General features: G+C 41.8%; 2 protein-coding genes across 4 annotated transcripts in view; one reads left to right on the plus strand and one right to left on the minus strand.

Annotated features, from left to right (window-relative positions):
* itpk1b (inositol-tetrakisphosphate 1-kinase b) overlaps positions 1–2,928 on the plus strand; it is a 29,774-nt gene extending 26,846 nt beyond the window's left edge. For both annotated transcript variants that reach the window (XM_037071307.1, XM_037071308.1), the window contains one exon: positions 190–2,928. In XM_037071307.1, the coding sequence (XP_036927202.1) occupies positions 190–509 (320 nt within the window). In that variant the 3' untranslated portion in view covers positions 510–2,928. The remainder of the gene's footprint in view (positions 1–189) is intronic.
* A 291-nt stretch (positions 2,929–3,219) lies between these two features.
* plk4 (polo-like kinase 4 (Drosophila)) lies at positions 3,220–10,050 on the minus strand. Of its 2 annotated transcripts, none has more exons than XM_037071302.1 (15): positions 9,819–10,050; positions 8,669–8,764; positions 8,254–8,349; positions 7,396–7,510; positions 6,296–7,271; positions 6,122–6,213; positions 5,495–5,820; positions 5,306–5,410; positions 5,076–5,178; positions 4,840–4,989; positions 4,524–4,752; positions 4,325–4,427; positions 4,080–4,217; positions 3,882–3,988; positions 3,220–3,634 (listed from the first exon to the last, which is right to left on the minus strand). In XM_037071302.1, exons 1-15 carry the CDS (start codon positions 9,846–9,848, stop codon positions 3,523–3,525), a joined length of 2,778 nt encoding a protein of 925 aa, XP_036927197.1. In that variant the 5' UTR covers positions 9,849–10,050; the 3' UTR covers positions 3,220–3,522. The 2 variants fall into 2 exon arrangements, with proteins under 2 accessions (XP_036927197.1, XP_036927196.1); XM_037071301.1 differs by lacking the exon at positions 9,819–10,050 and adding an exon at positions 8,887–9,047.
* Positions 10,051–13,328: the final 3,278 nt, after the last annotated feature.

Here is a 13,328-nt window from a genome sequence, read left to right on the forward strand (position 1 = left end):
GAGAGAAGTCATATTGTCGGGCATGTGATTAAACTCTACTATACAGATATACTACACACAAAAGATGGGAACATAGCATGTAAACAGGAATATGATTTAAATATTTCTATAGGTAGCCCTCATAAATATTTGGAATATGTTTAAAAACCTGAAGTAGCTGAACTGACCTAACTGTCCACATGTTTACAGGTTATGAGGGTGTCCCGGAGTTTTTCAACGACCTCCTGAACCACATCACCAGCGTGCTCCAGAGCCAGAGCCCAGACTTCACCCCCGCCAGCGAGCAGCCTAAAAGTTTGCCAGTGAGCACCACGGTACCTAACGCCGCCCCGCCGGCCCCGGGCTGCTGCAGCATGCTGGGGAAAGAGGCCAGCGGCAGCCCCTGGATCGTAGAGGGTGACGGAGGGCTGAAGGGCCCGCGTCAGAGACTGGGCTGCAACACGGCCATGTCCCCCAACTTCCAGCAGCACTGTGTCTCCACGATAGCTACCAAGGCTTCCTCTCAGTGACTGATGCCCTGCTCCCACTCCGTTTGATCCCTGAACAAAAAAAAACAAAAACGGATGACAATGGTGACAATAATATGAATAATGATCATAATAATTATGATGTTAATGACGATAATATATCTAATCAAAAAACAAACCTTTTCCTATATAGTTATTGAAAATGATGATGATTGGGTGTAAGCTTTTTTCTCTCTGCCTTTTTGTATTTTTCGTTTCGTCTAATGAGACTTAACAGTACTGTAATGTGAACTTATGGGAACTTTTGCCTAATAGCTGATTTTATTTTTCTCTCTTGTGTGAGTTCTCTGTAATGAAAGTGTAATGGGAAATGGCCGAATCAGGACTGGAGAAAGACGAGCCACTAAGATGTGCAATGTATGATCCGATGTCTCTCTCTCTCACACACACTCACACACACACACGCACAGGTATGCTTATATTGTGCCAGTGACGTGCGTTTGTATTCTGGTCATTACCACTGACTCCTCTGCACACAGTGAGGGGGAGAAAAAGGTGGCTGGACATTACAACACTACTCCACAGATCCCGGGCTGCTATGTGACTGTGGCCAACCGACGGCAGGACATAATGAGCGTGAACATGAAAGACAAAGATCGTTTTAGTTTGAACAAGCAAGTAAGCTGTTTACTTTTCCGAGTGCCATCAATTTTACATCAAGAGTAGGAAGGACGCCGGCAGAAAAAAAACATCTTTAAAGGCTAAAAAGAAGAACGTAAATCTCCATGAACATGAGACCAAGTTTTTTTTCTTTTCTTTTTTTTTTTTTTAACAATTGTTGTTGCAACAATGTTTATAGGTGTTTGTTTTACTGTATGTCAGATGCCGGATGTTAGGTGTTCAAACAAACGTCATCGCTTGAGTCCCAGTTCAAGCCGCTCCGGCGCAGGAAGACGAGGATCACATTCCTTCTTTTTTTTTGTTTGTTTGTGGATGTTTCCAGAGAATTCCATGATTTTCTCCCCCCCCAGAATTCCAGTGGGATCGTGTGAGATTGTCTCTCATCACTTCATGAGCTTGCAATCTCCTTAAACAAGACTCTTCGTGCGTCTTCAGTGCTTGCATTTTTAATGTGAGCAAACAGACTCGGGGCTGCTGTGTAGTTTTTCATGAAATTCAATTACTCAACTAAAATGAAGATAAATTATGAGTTTAAATACCCTCCAATTTGGTACTAATTATTTTGATACCATTAAATGACGATGGTTCTAGTTAATTATGAAACTTTATTACCTCTCATTTGATTTAATTTTAATGTAACAGCAAAATTTTTTTTTTCAAATTCAGTGAAATAAAACCTTCAGTCCGGTCCATTCATTCGCTTCAAGCTGAAACTCTCCGACCTGTCTTCTGTTCCAGCTGCTGTATGTGTGTCACATGTTTAAAAAGAATCATTTGGAGGAGAAGTGGGAGAGACGGTCCAGCTCTTGTTCCCAGTGTTCACTGTGAGATTTTTTTACTCCAATTTTGTTAATACCTTTGTCCTGATATCTACTAAGAGCAACTTTATTTTATTGAGATTTTATGGGGGAAAAATGTTTTATATTAATGAAATGAGAGCACGGGATGTTTTTGAACAAACAGTGGATATTTACTAAAGGTGTAGTTATGAAAAAAAAGAAGGCTGGGTCTTGGTTGTACAGGTGGCATTGAAGGGGACAAAATGAGCTTGTGGTTGACGCTGTTGTCTCCCTCTAGCATCTAGTGGGAAGGAATGCCAACCCACAGTGCGTACAGGTTATCACATCCCTCCCAGCCTGCTGCTGCTGCTTCGTCTTCTCTTGTCCCAGAGAGGCTCCTCCTTGCTGTTTTATTTCCTCCATCAGTATCCGAGGGAAATGGACTGTCCCTTCGCTCACCCTGTGATCGTAAATAATACTGTCAGCCATCTCACCAGCATCTCTCTGGGTCAAAAGAACACGTGTCATAGACGGTTGCTATCCTGTTTTGATCTCCTACAACTAGTGTCATGAACCAACAATAAATCAGAAAATACAAAGGCATTGCAGCAGGTACAGAGGATTCTTAAACATCCTTTCGTCCCCTTTGATTCCTCATCTAAGAAAGCGGGCGTGTCCCTGTTTGGGCTGATATCTGTGTACACAACTATATTGTGTGTCCTATGTTGTGTTCCTTACTGTGCTTCTAAATGGGAAATAAATGGTTAACCCTATCCTTGGTCATTTCTGCAACCCAGACAAGTGTCATCATGCTCCTGAATCCTGAATGTTTACGTCTTGGGTGTCCTGTACAGTACGTGTATGTATATATGCCTAGGCTTACATCCGTACAGTATGTTGTTTTGTATCAGTTCTGTAATTGAGAGGAATCCACAATTTTGTGACCTTTTTTTTAATTAAATGGCCAAAACAACAGGGTGAAATAAACATGTCAAACCTTCTCTGGCTGTGTTTGACTCAGCTTTTCTGATTATTTGTAGTTATATGCTGCCTCATTCAGTGTTTCTTGTGGATTATCTCCATTTACACTCACCCACATGCTCTCTAATTATATGTCTCTTAATTCTGCTCAATCCATTTACTTTGTCATATTCTGACTGAGTAGCTTGATGTTTTTATAAGTTCTGTATTACTGAAACTGTTTGATAGCTCCAAATACTTTAATTTCTTTCTACAAAAAATCCTTCATGAATATATATCAAGTGCAAAGAGAAGACTGCAGAACAGCCGTGCAGCATTTCTTCACCCAGCCTCCAGATGTTTATTGCATTTCTGAATCACGCATTTCATAGACTTGGAGACAGTAAAAAAGGATCACAAAACATTTTTACCAAAAGCCAACTGAGACTCTATACAAAATGGTTACTTAATAAAAATATATCTTTTCATAATCTTAGTCTTCTGTACATGTAAAAAACAAACCACACATATATTTACAAGAACACCAGACAAACGACGGTATGATGAGTTACTAATGCTACTCTGTTTCCTGCCAGGCCCTCTGAGCTGCCGGGATGTTTTGTTAAACAAGAGTGTCAATGGGGTTGTAGGTGATGTGCCGTTGGGTTGGCCAACAGTCCCAGGATGGTGGACAGACAGTGCAGCTTCTCCTTGACATGCTCTGGCAACTTCTCATTCTCCTTATACCTGTGAGGTAAAAGAGATGCAAAAGTTAGCTGACTGAAAGAAAAAAAAAACTAGTCATAAACTATTTTGATAATCTAAAAAAATTGGAAAAATATCACACCTCTACTGGTCTCACCCGCTTTAAAGAAAGGACTTAATGCTTTTTTTGTTATTTGTGATAGTAAATGAAGTATCTTTTCCAATGCTGGTTGGACAAAAGAAGCAGTTTGAAGACATCACTTTGGGCAATTTTTGACATTGTTCGTACCTGGTGATCCTCCCCTCAGGAGACGTGTAGGTGATGCAGGAAACTCCGGCCTGGACCACCAGCTGAGACCCGTCATTGAACTGCACCCACACCTCTCCACTTGTCAGCTACAGACACATAAACACATTCAATCTTCTCATCACAAAAACAATTCTTGTGCGGATCGCGAAATATTAGGTGGATTTACTCATCAGTTACCTGGGATGCCCATCCAACATTGGGCACAAATATCGACTTCACCACCTTTCCTGTGTTTTGTACCAGATCCTGCCGCACTGGGGAGCTTTTCTTATTCAGGCTGGCTGTGGTGAAATCCGACCCGTCATAGGAGATCATCTGAAAAGAATTATGAAAAAAGTTTTAACTTGCACACACTCCAGAGGTGTGGTCTAAGCATTTATTCATTTATGAAATCATGACGTAGATGGCTGTGTTACACTCACTGAAGGAGTGATTTGAGGAGGTTGAGGAGGTGATCCTGCATCAGGAGGCGCCGGGTGGGAGGGCAGAGGCGACGAGCTCAGGGAGTCTGGGATGACAGGTCTCCTAGGATGGGTGGCATACATAAAACCGGTATTAACTGCATGAGGCGAGGACAACAATGAAACCAATAATATACGAAGGCCAGCACTTTCAACTCACCTGCCAATTGTAATGGGGAAGAAAGGGACGTTCTTGGTGCTGCGCTGCTCTTCTGCTGTGATGGCTGCCTCCAGGGACAGACACATGCTGTGTCCCTCGTCTGAAAGCTCCACGTACAGCCGGCTCTCTGGGCTCAGGCCACTCAGCCCCACCTCTCCCTTCACTGTGTACGACTTCCCACTCTTCTCCACCACCCTCACCAGCTCTGATGTCTTGTGGGTCTTTGCACCTATAAAACATCAGTGTTTATGAGGCAATTTATTTGACTCTTTTCCCTCAGTGGGATCACATGTTTCGACATGCACATTTAACTCACCATCATAAAAGCAAACCTCCAGGTCTGCCGTCGGAGAGTTCTCCATCAGCATCACCTTCGCATATTTGGTGTAAAGGGTCACTTTAGGAGTTTTGGATTTCACAAGCTGCACAAACTTGGAGGCGTATTGATACTTCTTCCAGTATTTTTCTATAATGAAGAACAAGTAAGTCAACACCCAGTTACTCATCTTTTATGAGCTGATATTACTTGCTGTGATGTATCCATTAGAATACCTGGAAGATCCTCGTAGCTACAAATCAGAATATCTTCTGGAGGAGCAGGAGGACAGTCCAGGACAGGAAATCCCTTTCCACCATTAGGCTGGTATATTGTCACCTACAACAAATGATAATAACAACCATCATAGGATTTTTTGGCAGCAACTTGGTGTCCTACTATGTTGTTATGCTACCCCCTACTGGTCACATGCAGAAGTAAGAGAGACACTTGAGAATGAGCTCACCATTGAACCATCACAGGAAATCCGAAGGACTTCTTTGACCCTCTCTTGACCGTTTTGAGACTTTAACAACTCCATACACACTTCACCTGTGTCCAGGATGCTCACCTGGAGGAAAAACAAGAAAAATAAAGTAAACAACACACAGGGTGAAAATCAGCAAATCATCAAAAAATATGAACAATATCTTACAACTGCATTTTTGGTCTTCTGTCTAATAGGCTTCAGTCTGTACGCGCACAGCGGCGGGATGATGTCTCTGAGCGTTTTCTTCTCTTTATCCACGCTGGGTTTGGCTGCAGGGAGCTTCAACTCTCTGCCCTGAGGCGGTTGGAACTCTGCGGCGGGTATATTTTCCCTGTACGAGTCAGAGTTGGAGGGATGGTTGTGGTGCTGGTTCACACCCCGGCCCATTGGCTTGTCGGTCCACGAATTGTGAATACCTAAAGGTCCTCTGCTGCTGTGGAAGCTGCCGCTGCTGCTGTGAGCGCTGCCATCTGCAGGCCTGTGCCCAGAGGCTGAGGAAGAAAAGAAAATATTTAGAAAGATTTGCTTAAGCAGGGCGGTTTAATTGTGTTTAGAAGAGTTTAAAGATCACATTTTAAACTGCTTAATTTATATTCAGTCACACAAGAGTGCCTAGAGCCCACACTAGCCTCAATATCTGGGATAAATCCTCTAATGACAAAGTAATCTAACTGAACTATCTAAAATTTGCCATGAATGAGAACATTAGCAGTGTGATAAAAACAGATTTAAAAGTGCTGAAATCTATCACATATGCAGAGATCCTCAAGGAATAATAAACACATTTTTTACCATCATTATTGAGCCAATTTGTAACTCCCTCTAGGTCTTGAAATTGCAAGCTTGGTGGATGTGCAGTCTGTTCGGACAATGAATAACCAGAACTGAAAAAGAGAGTGAATCTGTTAGTTAGATTCTTTTTATTTTTTACTTGAATGGAACATTGTAAATCAAGAAAGTTCTTACTTTGCTGACTGTCTGACAGGGGGAGACGGGAGCCTTCCCCGCTCTGGAAATGGGTGCTGAGTGGAGGACATGGGGAAAACTGGTCTTCCAAACCCAGTGAGAGACTCCTCTGAGTGGCATCTCCCCAGCTCAGCATGACTCAACACCTGGCCTGAGGAAGAGCTGGAGCGGTCCGAAGAGTGAGCCCTCCTCAGGTAGCGGGAATGAGGCATCCCGTTCTCTCCACCATGAAGCCCCCTGTTCCTGCCTTCTCTGTGAAATCTATCCACCAGACGCTGCTGCCACTGGTCGTCATCTTCAAAACAGCCGTTGCTGGGCTGGTGTGGAAGATTTGGAATGGGCGCCATTCGATTAGGCAGGGCGGAGCCAATCATGTGCCTGGTTCTCCTCTGGAGGCGGCTGCTGCTGCTGGCTGAAGTGGAGGAGGTGCAAGCTGTGGAGATGGTGGCAATGCCGCTGTCTATGGACCCTTCATCCCCTTGCCCCAGCTCCTTGGTCCTGACCAGCAGGTTCTGGGTCATGAACGGGTGGTCCAGCACGGCAGAGAGGCTGGGCCGCTGGTTGGGGTCCCTCTGCAGCAGCTGATGGATCAGGTCCTGAGCTTCTAGAGAAACATGACCAGGCATCTCATATTCCCCGAGAACCACTTTGGACAGGGTGTGCTTGACTGTGTCTGTGTCAAATGGAGGGCGGCCCATCAGGAAGGCATAGAACATGCAACCCAGCGACCAGACATCTGATTCGAGACCATGAGCGCTGCGAGTGGCCACCTCTGGGGAGATGTAGTTGGGTGTCCCGCACATGGTGAAGTGCTTTTCATTGGGGAGTTTGAGCTGGGTGGCCAGGCCAAAGTCTGCTATCTTAATGTTCATGTTACTGGTCAGCAGAAGGTTTGACAAGGTCAGATCTCGATGCAAGATGCCATGTGTGTGTAAATACAGCATTCCTTTCACTATTTGGTGCATGAAATGTCTCGCTGTAAAACAAAAACAATTTATTTGTATTTTTTTTTTTTTTAAAGGCAGCTCACAAAATTGAACCTCATTGAAACATTTACTGCAGCAACATTTATATTTTACAATAAAATAGTTCTGTCTTACCTTCATCCTCAGAGAATTGCATCTTCCGCTCTTTAAGGTACCGACTCATCTCTCCGTTATGGCACATCTCCAACACCAAGTACACATAGTTGCTGTCCTCAAAGTAGTTGTACAGCTTGAATAAAGACACGATACATAATGGCATTCATTATCACATCTAAGTGAGAAGACTATGACTGCAACTTACGATAATTTCCACTGTCAATTGATATGTTGATCATTTTCTTGTTTAATCGATTTGTTGTTTGGTCTATAACATGTCAGAAAATGGTGTAAAATGGCGACACAAAAGCCTAAGATGACATCCCAAATGTTGTGTTTTGTCTACAACCCAAAGAAATTCAGTTTAGTTATAATCAAATAACTGATTCATTGCTGCAGCCCAAGAGATGGAATAACGATACGATAGCAACGAAATCTTAAAAACAGAGGAGTGGATTTGAGTCGAAATTATAGTATTGCTTGGTCGAGAAACTGTATATCAGTGAGAGCCCACTCTCTTGTTTGATCTTCAAAAGGCATAGTGATGACCAACCCTAAAACGAAGTGAAGCGGACAATAGTGGAAGAATGACAATAAAACTGAGCAAAGTAATTACCATGACAACGATAATAACACAATGCTGGTATACCCAGACCCAAACACAACCAAAGCTGACTTTTGGAAGCAGCTGTGACAGTTAGGAATTGATTATTTAACTGCGTAAGAGGTCAATTTTAAAGTCTGATTCAACATTACAGTAGATTTTACTCATGAAAGAATAACCATTAATGCGACATAAAAGATCAAAAAGGAGAACAAATATGAGTGCCATAGCTGACTTTATGTAGTGTATTTGCTGTGCCCAACTTAACGTACCTCGAGTATTGAAGGATGTTTCAGTCGACACTGGATCTCCACCTCATTCGTCACACGCTGGACCATACCAGCTTTGTGCATCGCTTTTTTGTCGATCTGCACATGGGAACAACAGAGATAATTATACACCTTCTGCCACTCTTAGCATCAACATGTAATGTGGTTCAGTGCTACTGCGCAGTGGTTGGGTCTAGTGAGATAATGGTCAATCTGTCGCCAACAGAGACAACAAACTACTGGGACCTCATTTGTGGGGAGTTCAGGGACCACAAGAGGCCCCTGGGAGGCAAGTAAGGTCTTATAATCCAACAGTTGCTGGCAACAGCTTGTGTTGGTTAAGTGTCTAGATTACAGGTAAAGCGAGCTATAATTACAGATAATCACAAGACTTAAACGGTTGGTGAGGGACTCTTACTGTTTTGATGGCAACCTCCAGACCAGTCTTCACCGATTTTGCCCGGTAAACGCATGCAAAGGAGCCTTTCCCGAGGAGGGTGAGGACCTTAAAATCCTACATGAGAAAAAAAGAAAAAACAAGCATAGAGTATTACAAACAATTATTGATTTCATATTTCAAAACAGTAACATTCAGTTTTGATCCCCAAGGAGAGAAGATCTTTAAACGCACAATACCTCGATCCTGTGCTCCTGCGCATAAGACAAACAATTCTCCTCGAATCTGTTTGCTTGGGTGTCAACAGAGAGATTTTGGATGATATAGTGAATAACTCGATCAAACATCGTCCCTCCCGCCTGCGACATGCTGGATGTACACTAAGACAGACGACCCAGGATCTAACGACTTCACACAGGGGAGAAATCCTCCCACAACAAACGTTAACTGTCAAACAAGCCACCAACACCTGACACTGTCATATGGCCAACCAAAACCTTTAATTATCCCGGCTCTCTTCCCGCTAACGAGGACCACTTGTGGCTGTTTCCAAGCAGCATGTTGGGCAAGCAAACAGACGCCATCAGGAGGAGAAACAACAGTGTGTGTCCCGGGAGAGTCTCGGTAAGGTTACACGAGCAGGTACCAAGGCTGCATCTTAATGCTGACAGCACTGACAACAACAACAACAACAACAGCAATATCAATAATACAAAAATATAATGATAATAATAATAATATTAAGCAGAAGAAGAAAAAGATGCAGCAGAAGAAAAACAGGCAGCAGTAGAATAAAGACAAGCGGCAGACGCGTAAGAAGCAGAAGAAAAAGAAGAAGAAAAAGAATCAGAAGCAAGAAAGAAAGTTTAAGTCAAAAACGCCAACCGCTGAAACGGCAAACCAGTTGAAATTTAACCAAAATTAGCCAACGCTAATGTTATTGGCTAATTAAATGGCGTTAGCGTGGCACTATATTAGCGGATAGTTAAACATACATTTCAAGTAAATATATTAAACTGAATGCTTTATTACTATTTTCACCAGTGTTTTGCAGCGATAAACACCGTTCAACTCGCGGCTTAGTTCAGTCCAACCTTGTGTTTATCTATCGCTCCCAGCCTGAGTTGATTTGAAGTTAGCTTGTGGGCGTTAGCCGAACAAAAGCACTCACCTCGATTTTGTCGCCGATCGAAACACTCATCGCGCCGTCTGAAAATCGCCTTGCAGATGCATGAAGGTTCGTAATAATGTTCCTCGATCGGGTGAGTGCAGCAACAGTCCCCACAGGAGTCCTCAGAAGGCAGATAAATGTTGTTCTCGTGTTCCCCTCCAAAACTTTGCAATTTCTTCCATTTTGAAAATATGCGCCCGTTACTGCCGTGCCTACGTCTCACGCAACGTCACATGTCAACAAGCTCGCTTTGTCCCGCCCCCTTTAAGTGTCCCATAGATAAATGTCTTCGTAGATTCAAAACATATAATAAATCAAGTGCTTAAAGGTAGATTTTTGTACTTGTCATCAACTTTATACATGTAAATCTATGTTTTTTCAAGCTTCTGGTCATGGTTTAAGTTTTTAATTATGAACATAGGTAGTTCATTTATGCTAAGGAGACCCAAAGTTTTTAAATTATATAAGTAAATAATACATTATGAAATAAAAAGAGTGCATGCATACAGACAAAGTATTGAATGTAGCCATGACATGCCATGGTGAAATCATTTATAATATGTATGAAAATAATGGAAAGTACTAATTGCAATCAGTGTTGCCAACTTAGCAACTTTTTTTATACTAACGACAAATCTAGTGACTTTTTCTGGTGTTACTGGAGACTTTTGCCGACTCTGATGTTAAAGCACGTACAGTTTTTACTCTTCTCAAAGAGGGTAAAGGTTAGGGTTAAGGTGCTGCCATGGGCCCCTCCCCCTGTCTCAAAACACTAACAGGCGGCCCAGTGCTCGTGCGCAGCTGTCCCTCCCAGCTGCAGTCAGAGCAGATGTTCACCCCTCCACGTCCCAACTGCAAATGAATCGCGCATGCGCGAAACTTGATACAAACGTGCAGACTTTTGAAATGTTCAGTTGTATCCTGACACAGAGGTAAAGGTGTCCAGAAATGACAACAAGTCACATCTTGCAGGTATCTGGGTATCCACCTGGATAACCTCTTCAGCCGGAGTGTTCATGTAGACTATGTATGTTCCCATTTACAGCAAAGTCTGTATTTTCTATACAGACTGAGGGTGTTTGGTGTCAGCCAGAACATCATGTTTTTATTTTTTCAGGCAGTGATGAAGAGTGTTATTAGGTATGGGGTAATGGTGTGGTTCGGCAATCTCTCCACACAATCCAAATCTAATTTGCAGTGCCTGGTACAGACTGCTATGAAAGTGATGGGGAGGACTGACAAGCTCTCCCTTCAGTCCATCTATGAGCAGTCTGTACTCAGGCAGGCACGGAGGGTAGTGTCGGACCCGTCCCACATCCTTCAAATGGAATACGAGCTCTTGCCTTCTGGCAGCAGGTACAGAATCCCCAAACGCAAACTGAACTGTTTTAAATACTCTTTCATACCGACCTCCATCAAAACTTTAAATAAACCTGTACGCTGAGGCCTGAGAAGTGTGCAATATTTTAGTGTTCTGTTTGTTTTGTTTATTTAGTTTTTTGGGTTTTTTATTTGCTTTAATCTCTTATTGGATGTGTCATGAGTGTGTATGTAGTGTGTGTATGTGTAGGCCTTGAACTGTTATATGTATTTGATGTATATTTGTCCTCTGTTAAGGTCAGTTACTACTATGCAATACGCACTTTGAGTCCATGACAATTTTCCCCTAGGGGACAATAAAGTATATTCTATTCTATTCTATTCTAACAATTTCAAGACTGAATCCTCTGGGTGAGACAAGTAGATTTAAAACGTCATCCTCAAATAAGGAATTTTGTGTTCTTGGTAATGCCTGTAATATTATCATCTTGAGTAATCCCCTGACTCAGTGCTTCAATAAAAATTGCAAACAGTAACAGACTTAGTGGACAGCCCTGTCTGGTCCGTCTTTCCAGGCCAAATGAGTCTGATACTTCTCTGTTTATTTGTTACTCTTGCCTTTGGATTACTAAACAAAGCTTTAATAGTTTTAATAACGGTCTGATCAAATTTTCCTAATACACTATATAAGAATCCCATCTGACTCGGTCAAATGCTTTTTCTGCTTTGAGGCTCAATAGTTCTGCCTGAAGTTTATTCTTTTAATATTATCTACAATGTCTGGCAAATGTTATCTTGTGTCTGCCTTTGCTGGATAAAGCCTGTCTGGTCTAGACTTATTATTAGACGAAGGATTTTTTTCAAGTCTTTTTGGCAAGATGTGTGTAAAGATTTCGTAATCCTGACTGAGTACACTTACTGGCCAATAACTTTCACACTCAGTTTTGTCTTTCTCCTCTTTTGGTTTCAGAGAAATCACTGCATCTCTCCAAGAAGGAGGAGTTATGCCAGTCTTAATAATGTGGTTACATGTGTCCTTCATCAGTGGGGTCAGCAAATCTTTCATTTCTTTGTACCACTCCCAAGAGGAACCATCGGGCCCTGCTGCCCTATTGGGTTTTAAATTTGATATGACCTTTTCAATATGTTCATCTGTAATTTCTTTAATTCAACCATTATTTTGTTCATCCCCCACTTTAGGCAGAGTTAACAGGTCTAAGAAAGCTTCTGTCTTTTTTATCTGCTATAAGATGTGTACACAAGCTTTTACAAAAAGTTTCAAAAGATTGCTATCTTTTCTACTATATTGAATGCAATTTGTTTTAGGGTTGTTTATTTTGTGAATTGTGTTTTTAGCTTGTTGCTTTTTTAATTTATAAGCTAGCAGTTTTGCTGATTTTCCCCCTGCATCATAATATCTTTGTTTAACGAAGATCGTCGTTTTTTTAATGTCATTTGAGTAGATTTCACTCAATTCATTCTTCTTTTTATCCATCTCTATTTTTGTTGCGTCATTCATTGTATTTTATGCATGTTCTCTAAGGTTTTTAATTCTTTTTGCAGCTGTTCTTTTTGGGGGTTTTTTTATTTTAAAGAAGTAGCCTATAATCTTCCCCCCTAAGAGCAGGAAATGTTTTTTTGTCTTTCAGCTGACTGGCTGATTTCAGAAATAGGACCTCTACTTTTGACCCCAGAATAAAGTACTACACAATAATGATTTCAGATTTTTTTTTTTTTTTTTTTTTTACTGGCTCATTGTGATATTAATAGTAACAAACCAACACAAAATTGGGGACTGTCGTTAAAACTGTTTTGAGTTTTTGCTGTAACAAGCAGTATGAGTTCATATGTCAATGACTTTCCTCTCAAGGCAGTTGTTTCATCAGGATGCTGAGATGATTGTGTGTTTTGTTCTGCAGAGATGCAGGTGGCTGTAACAGATAATTGTTTGGAAATATTTCATGATGACATTAACATGGGCCTCCTTTTAAATCATTTACTTGTGTTTATGTTCCTTCAGCTGCTGCCATTGGCTGACTCCAAACACCATCCAGAGGGGTGAAAAGGGGAGCTGAGTGTCCTTGTGGACCCCTGCAGCACGTGGAAGATCCAGGGCCTCCAGTGTTTCCATGACGATGAAGTAGAGATGCTACCTCTTTGAAATTTCATTCAAGAAGTCAGAATTTTTAC

The sequence above is a fragment of the Acanthopagrus latus genome, chromosome 16 (assembly GCF_904848185.1).
Source record: "Acanthopagrus latus isolate v.2019 chromosome 16, fAcaLat1.1, whole genome shotgun sequence".
Classification (NCBI taxonomy): domain Eukaryota; kingdom Metazoa; phylum Chordata; class Actinopteri; order Spariformes; family Sparidae; genus Acanthopagrus; species Acanthopagrus latus.

Bases quoted from the DNA above. Each gene is read 5' to 3' on its own strand.
- plk4 (XM_037071301.1), bottom strand. From the start codon at position 9,015: ATGTCGCAGGCGGGAGGGACGATGTTTGATCGAGTTATTCACTATATC. The intron at 4,990-5,075 runs GTATTCTAATGG...TCTTCATTATAG, and splicing joins TAGCTACGAGGATCTTCCAG to AAAAATACTGGAAGAAGTAT. The intron at 4,753-4,839 runs GTGAGTTAAATG...GATGTTTTATAG, and splicing joins GGAGGTTTGCTTTTATGATG to GTGCAAAGACCCACAAGACA.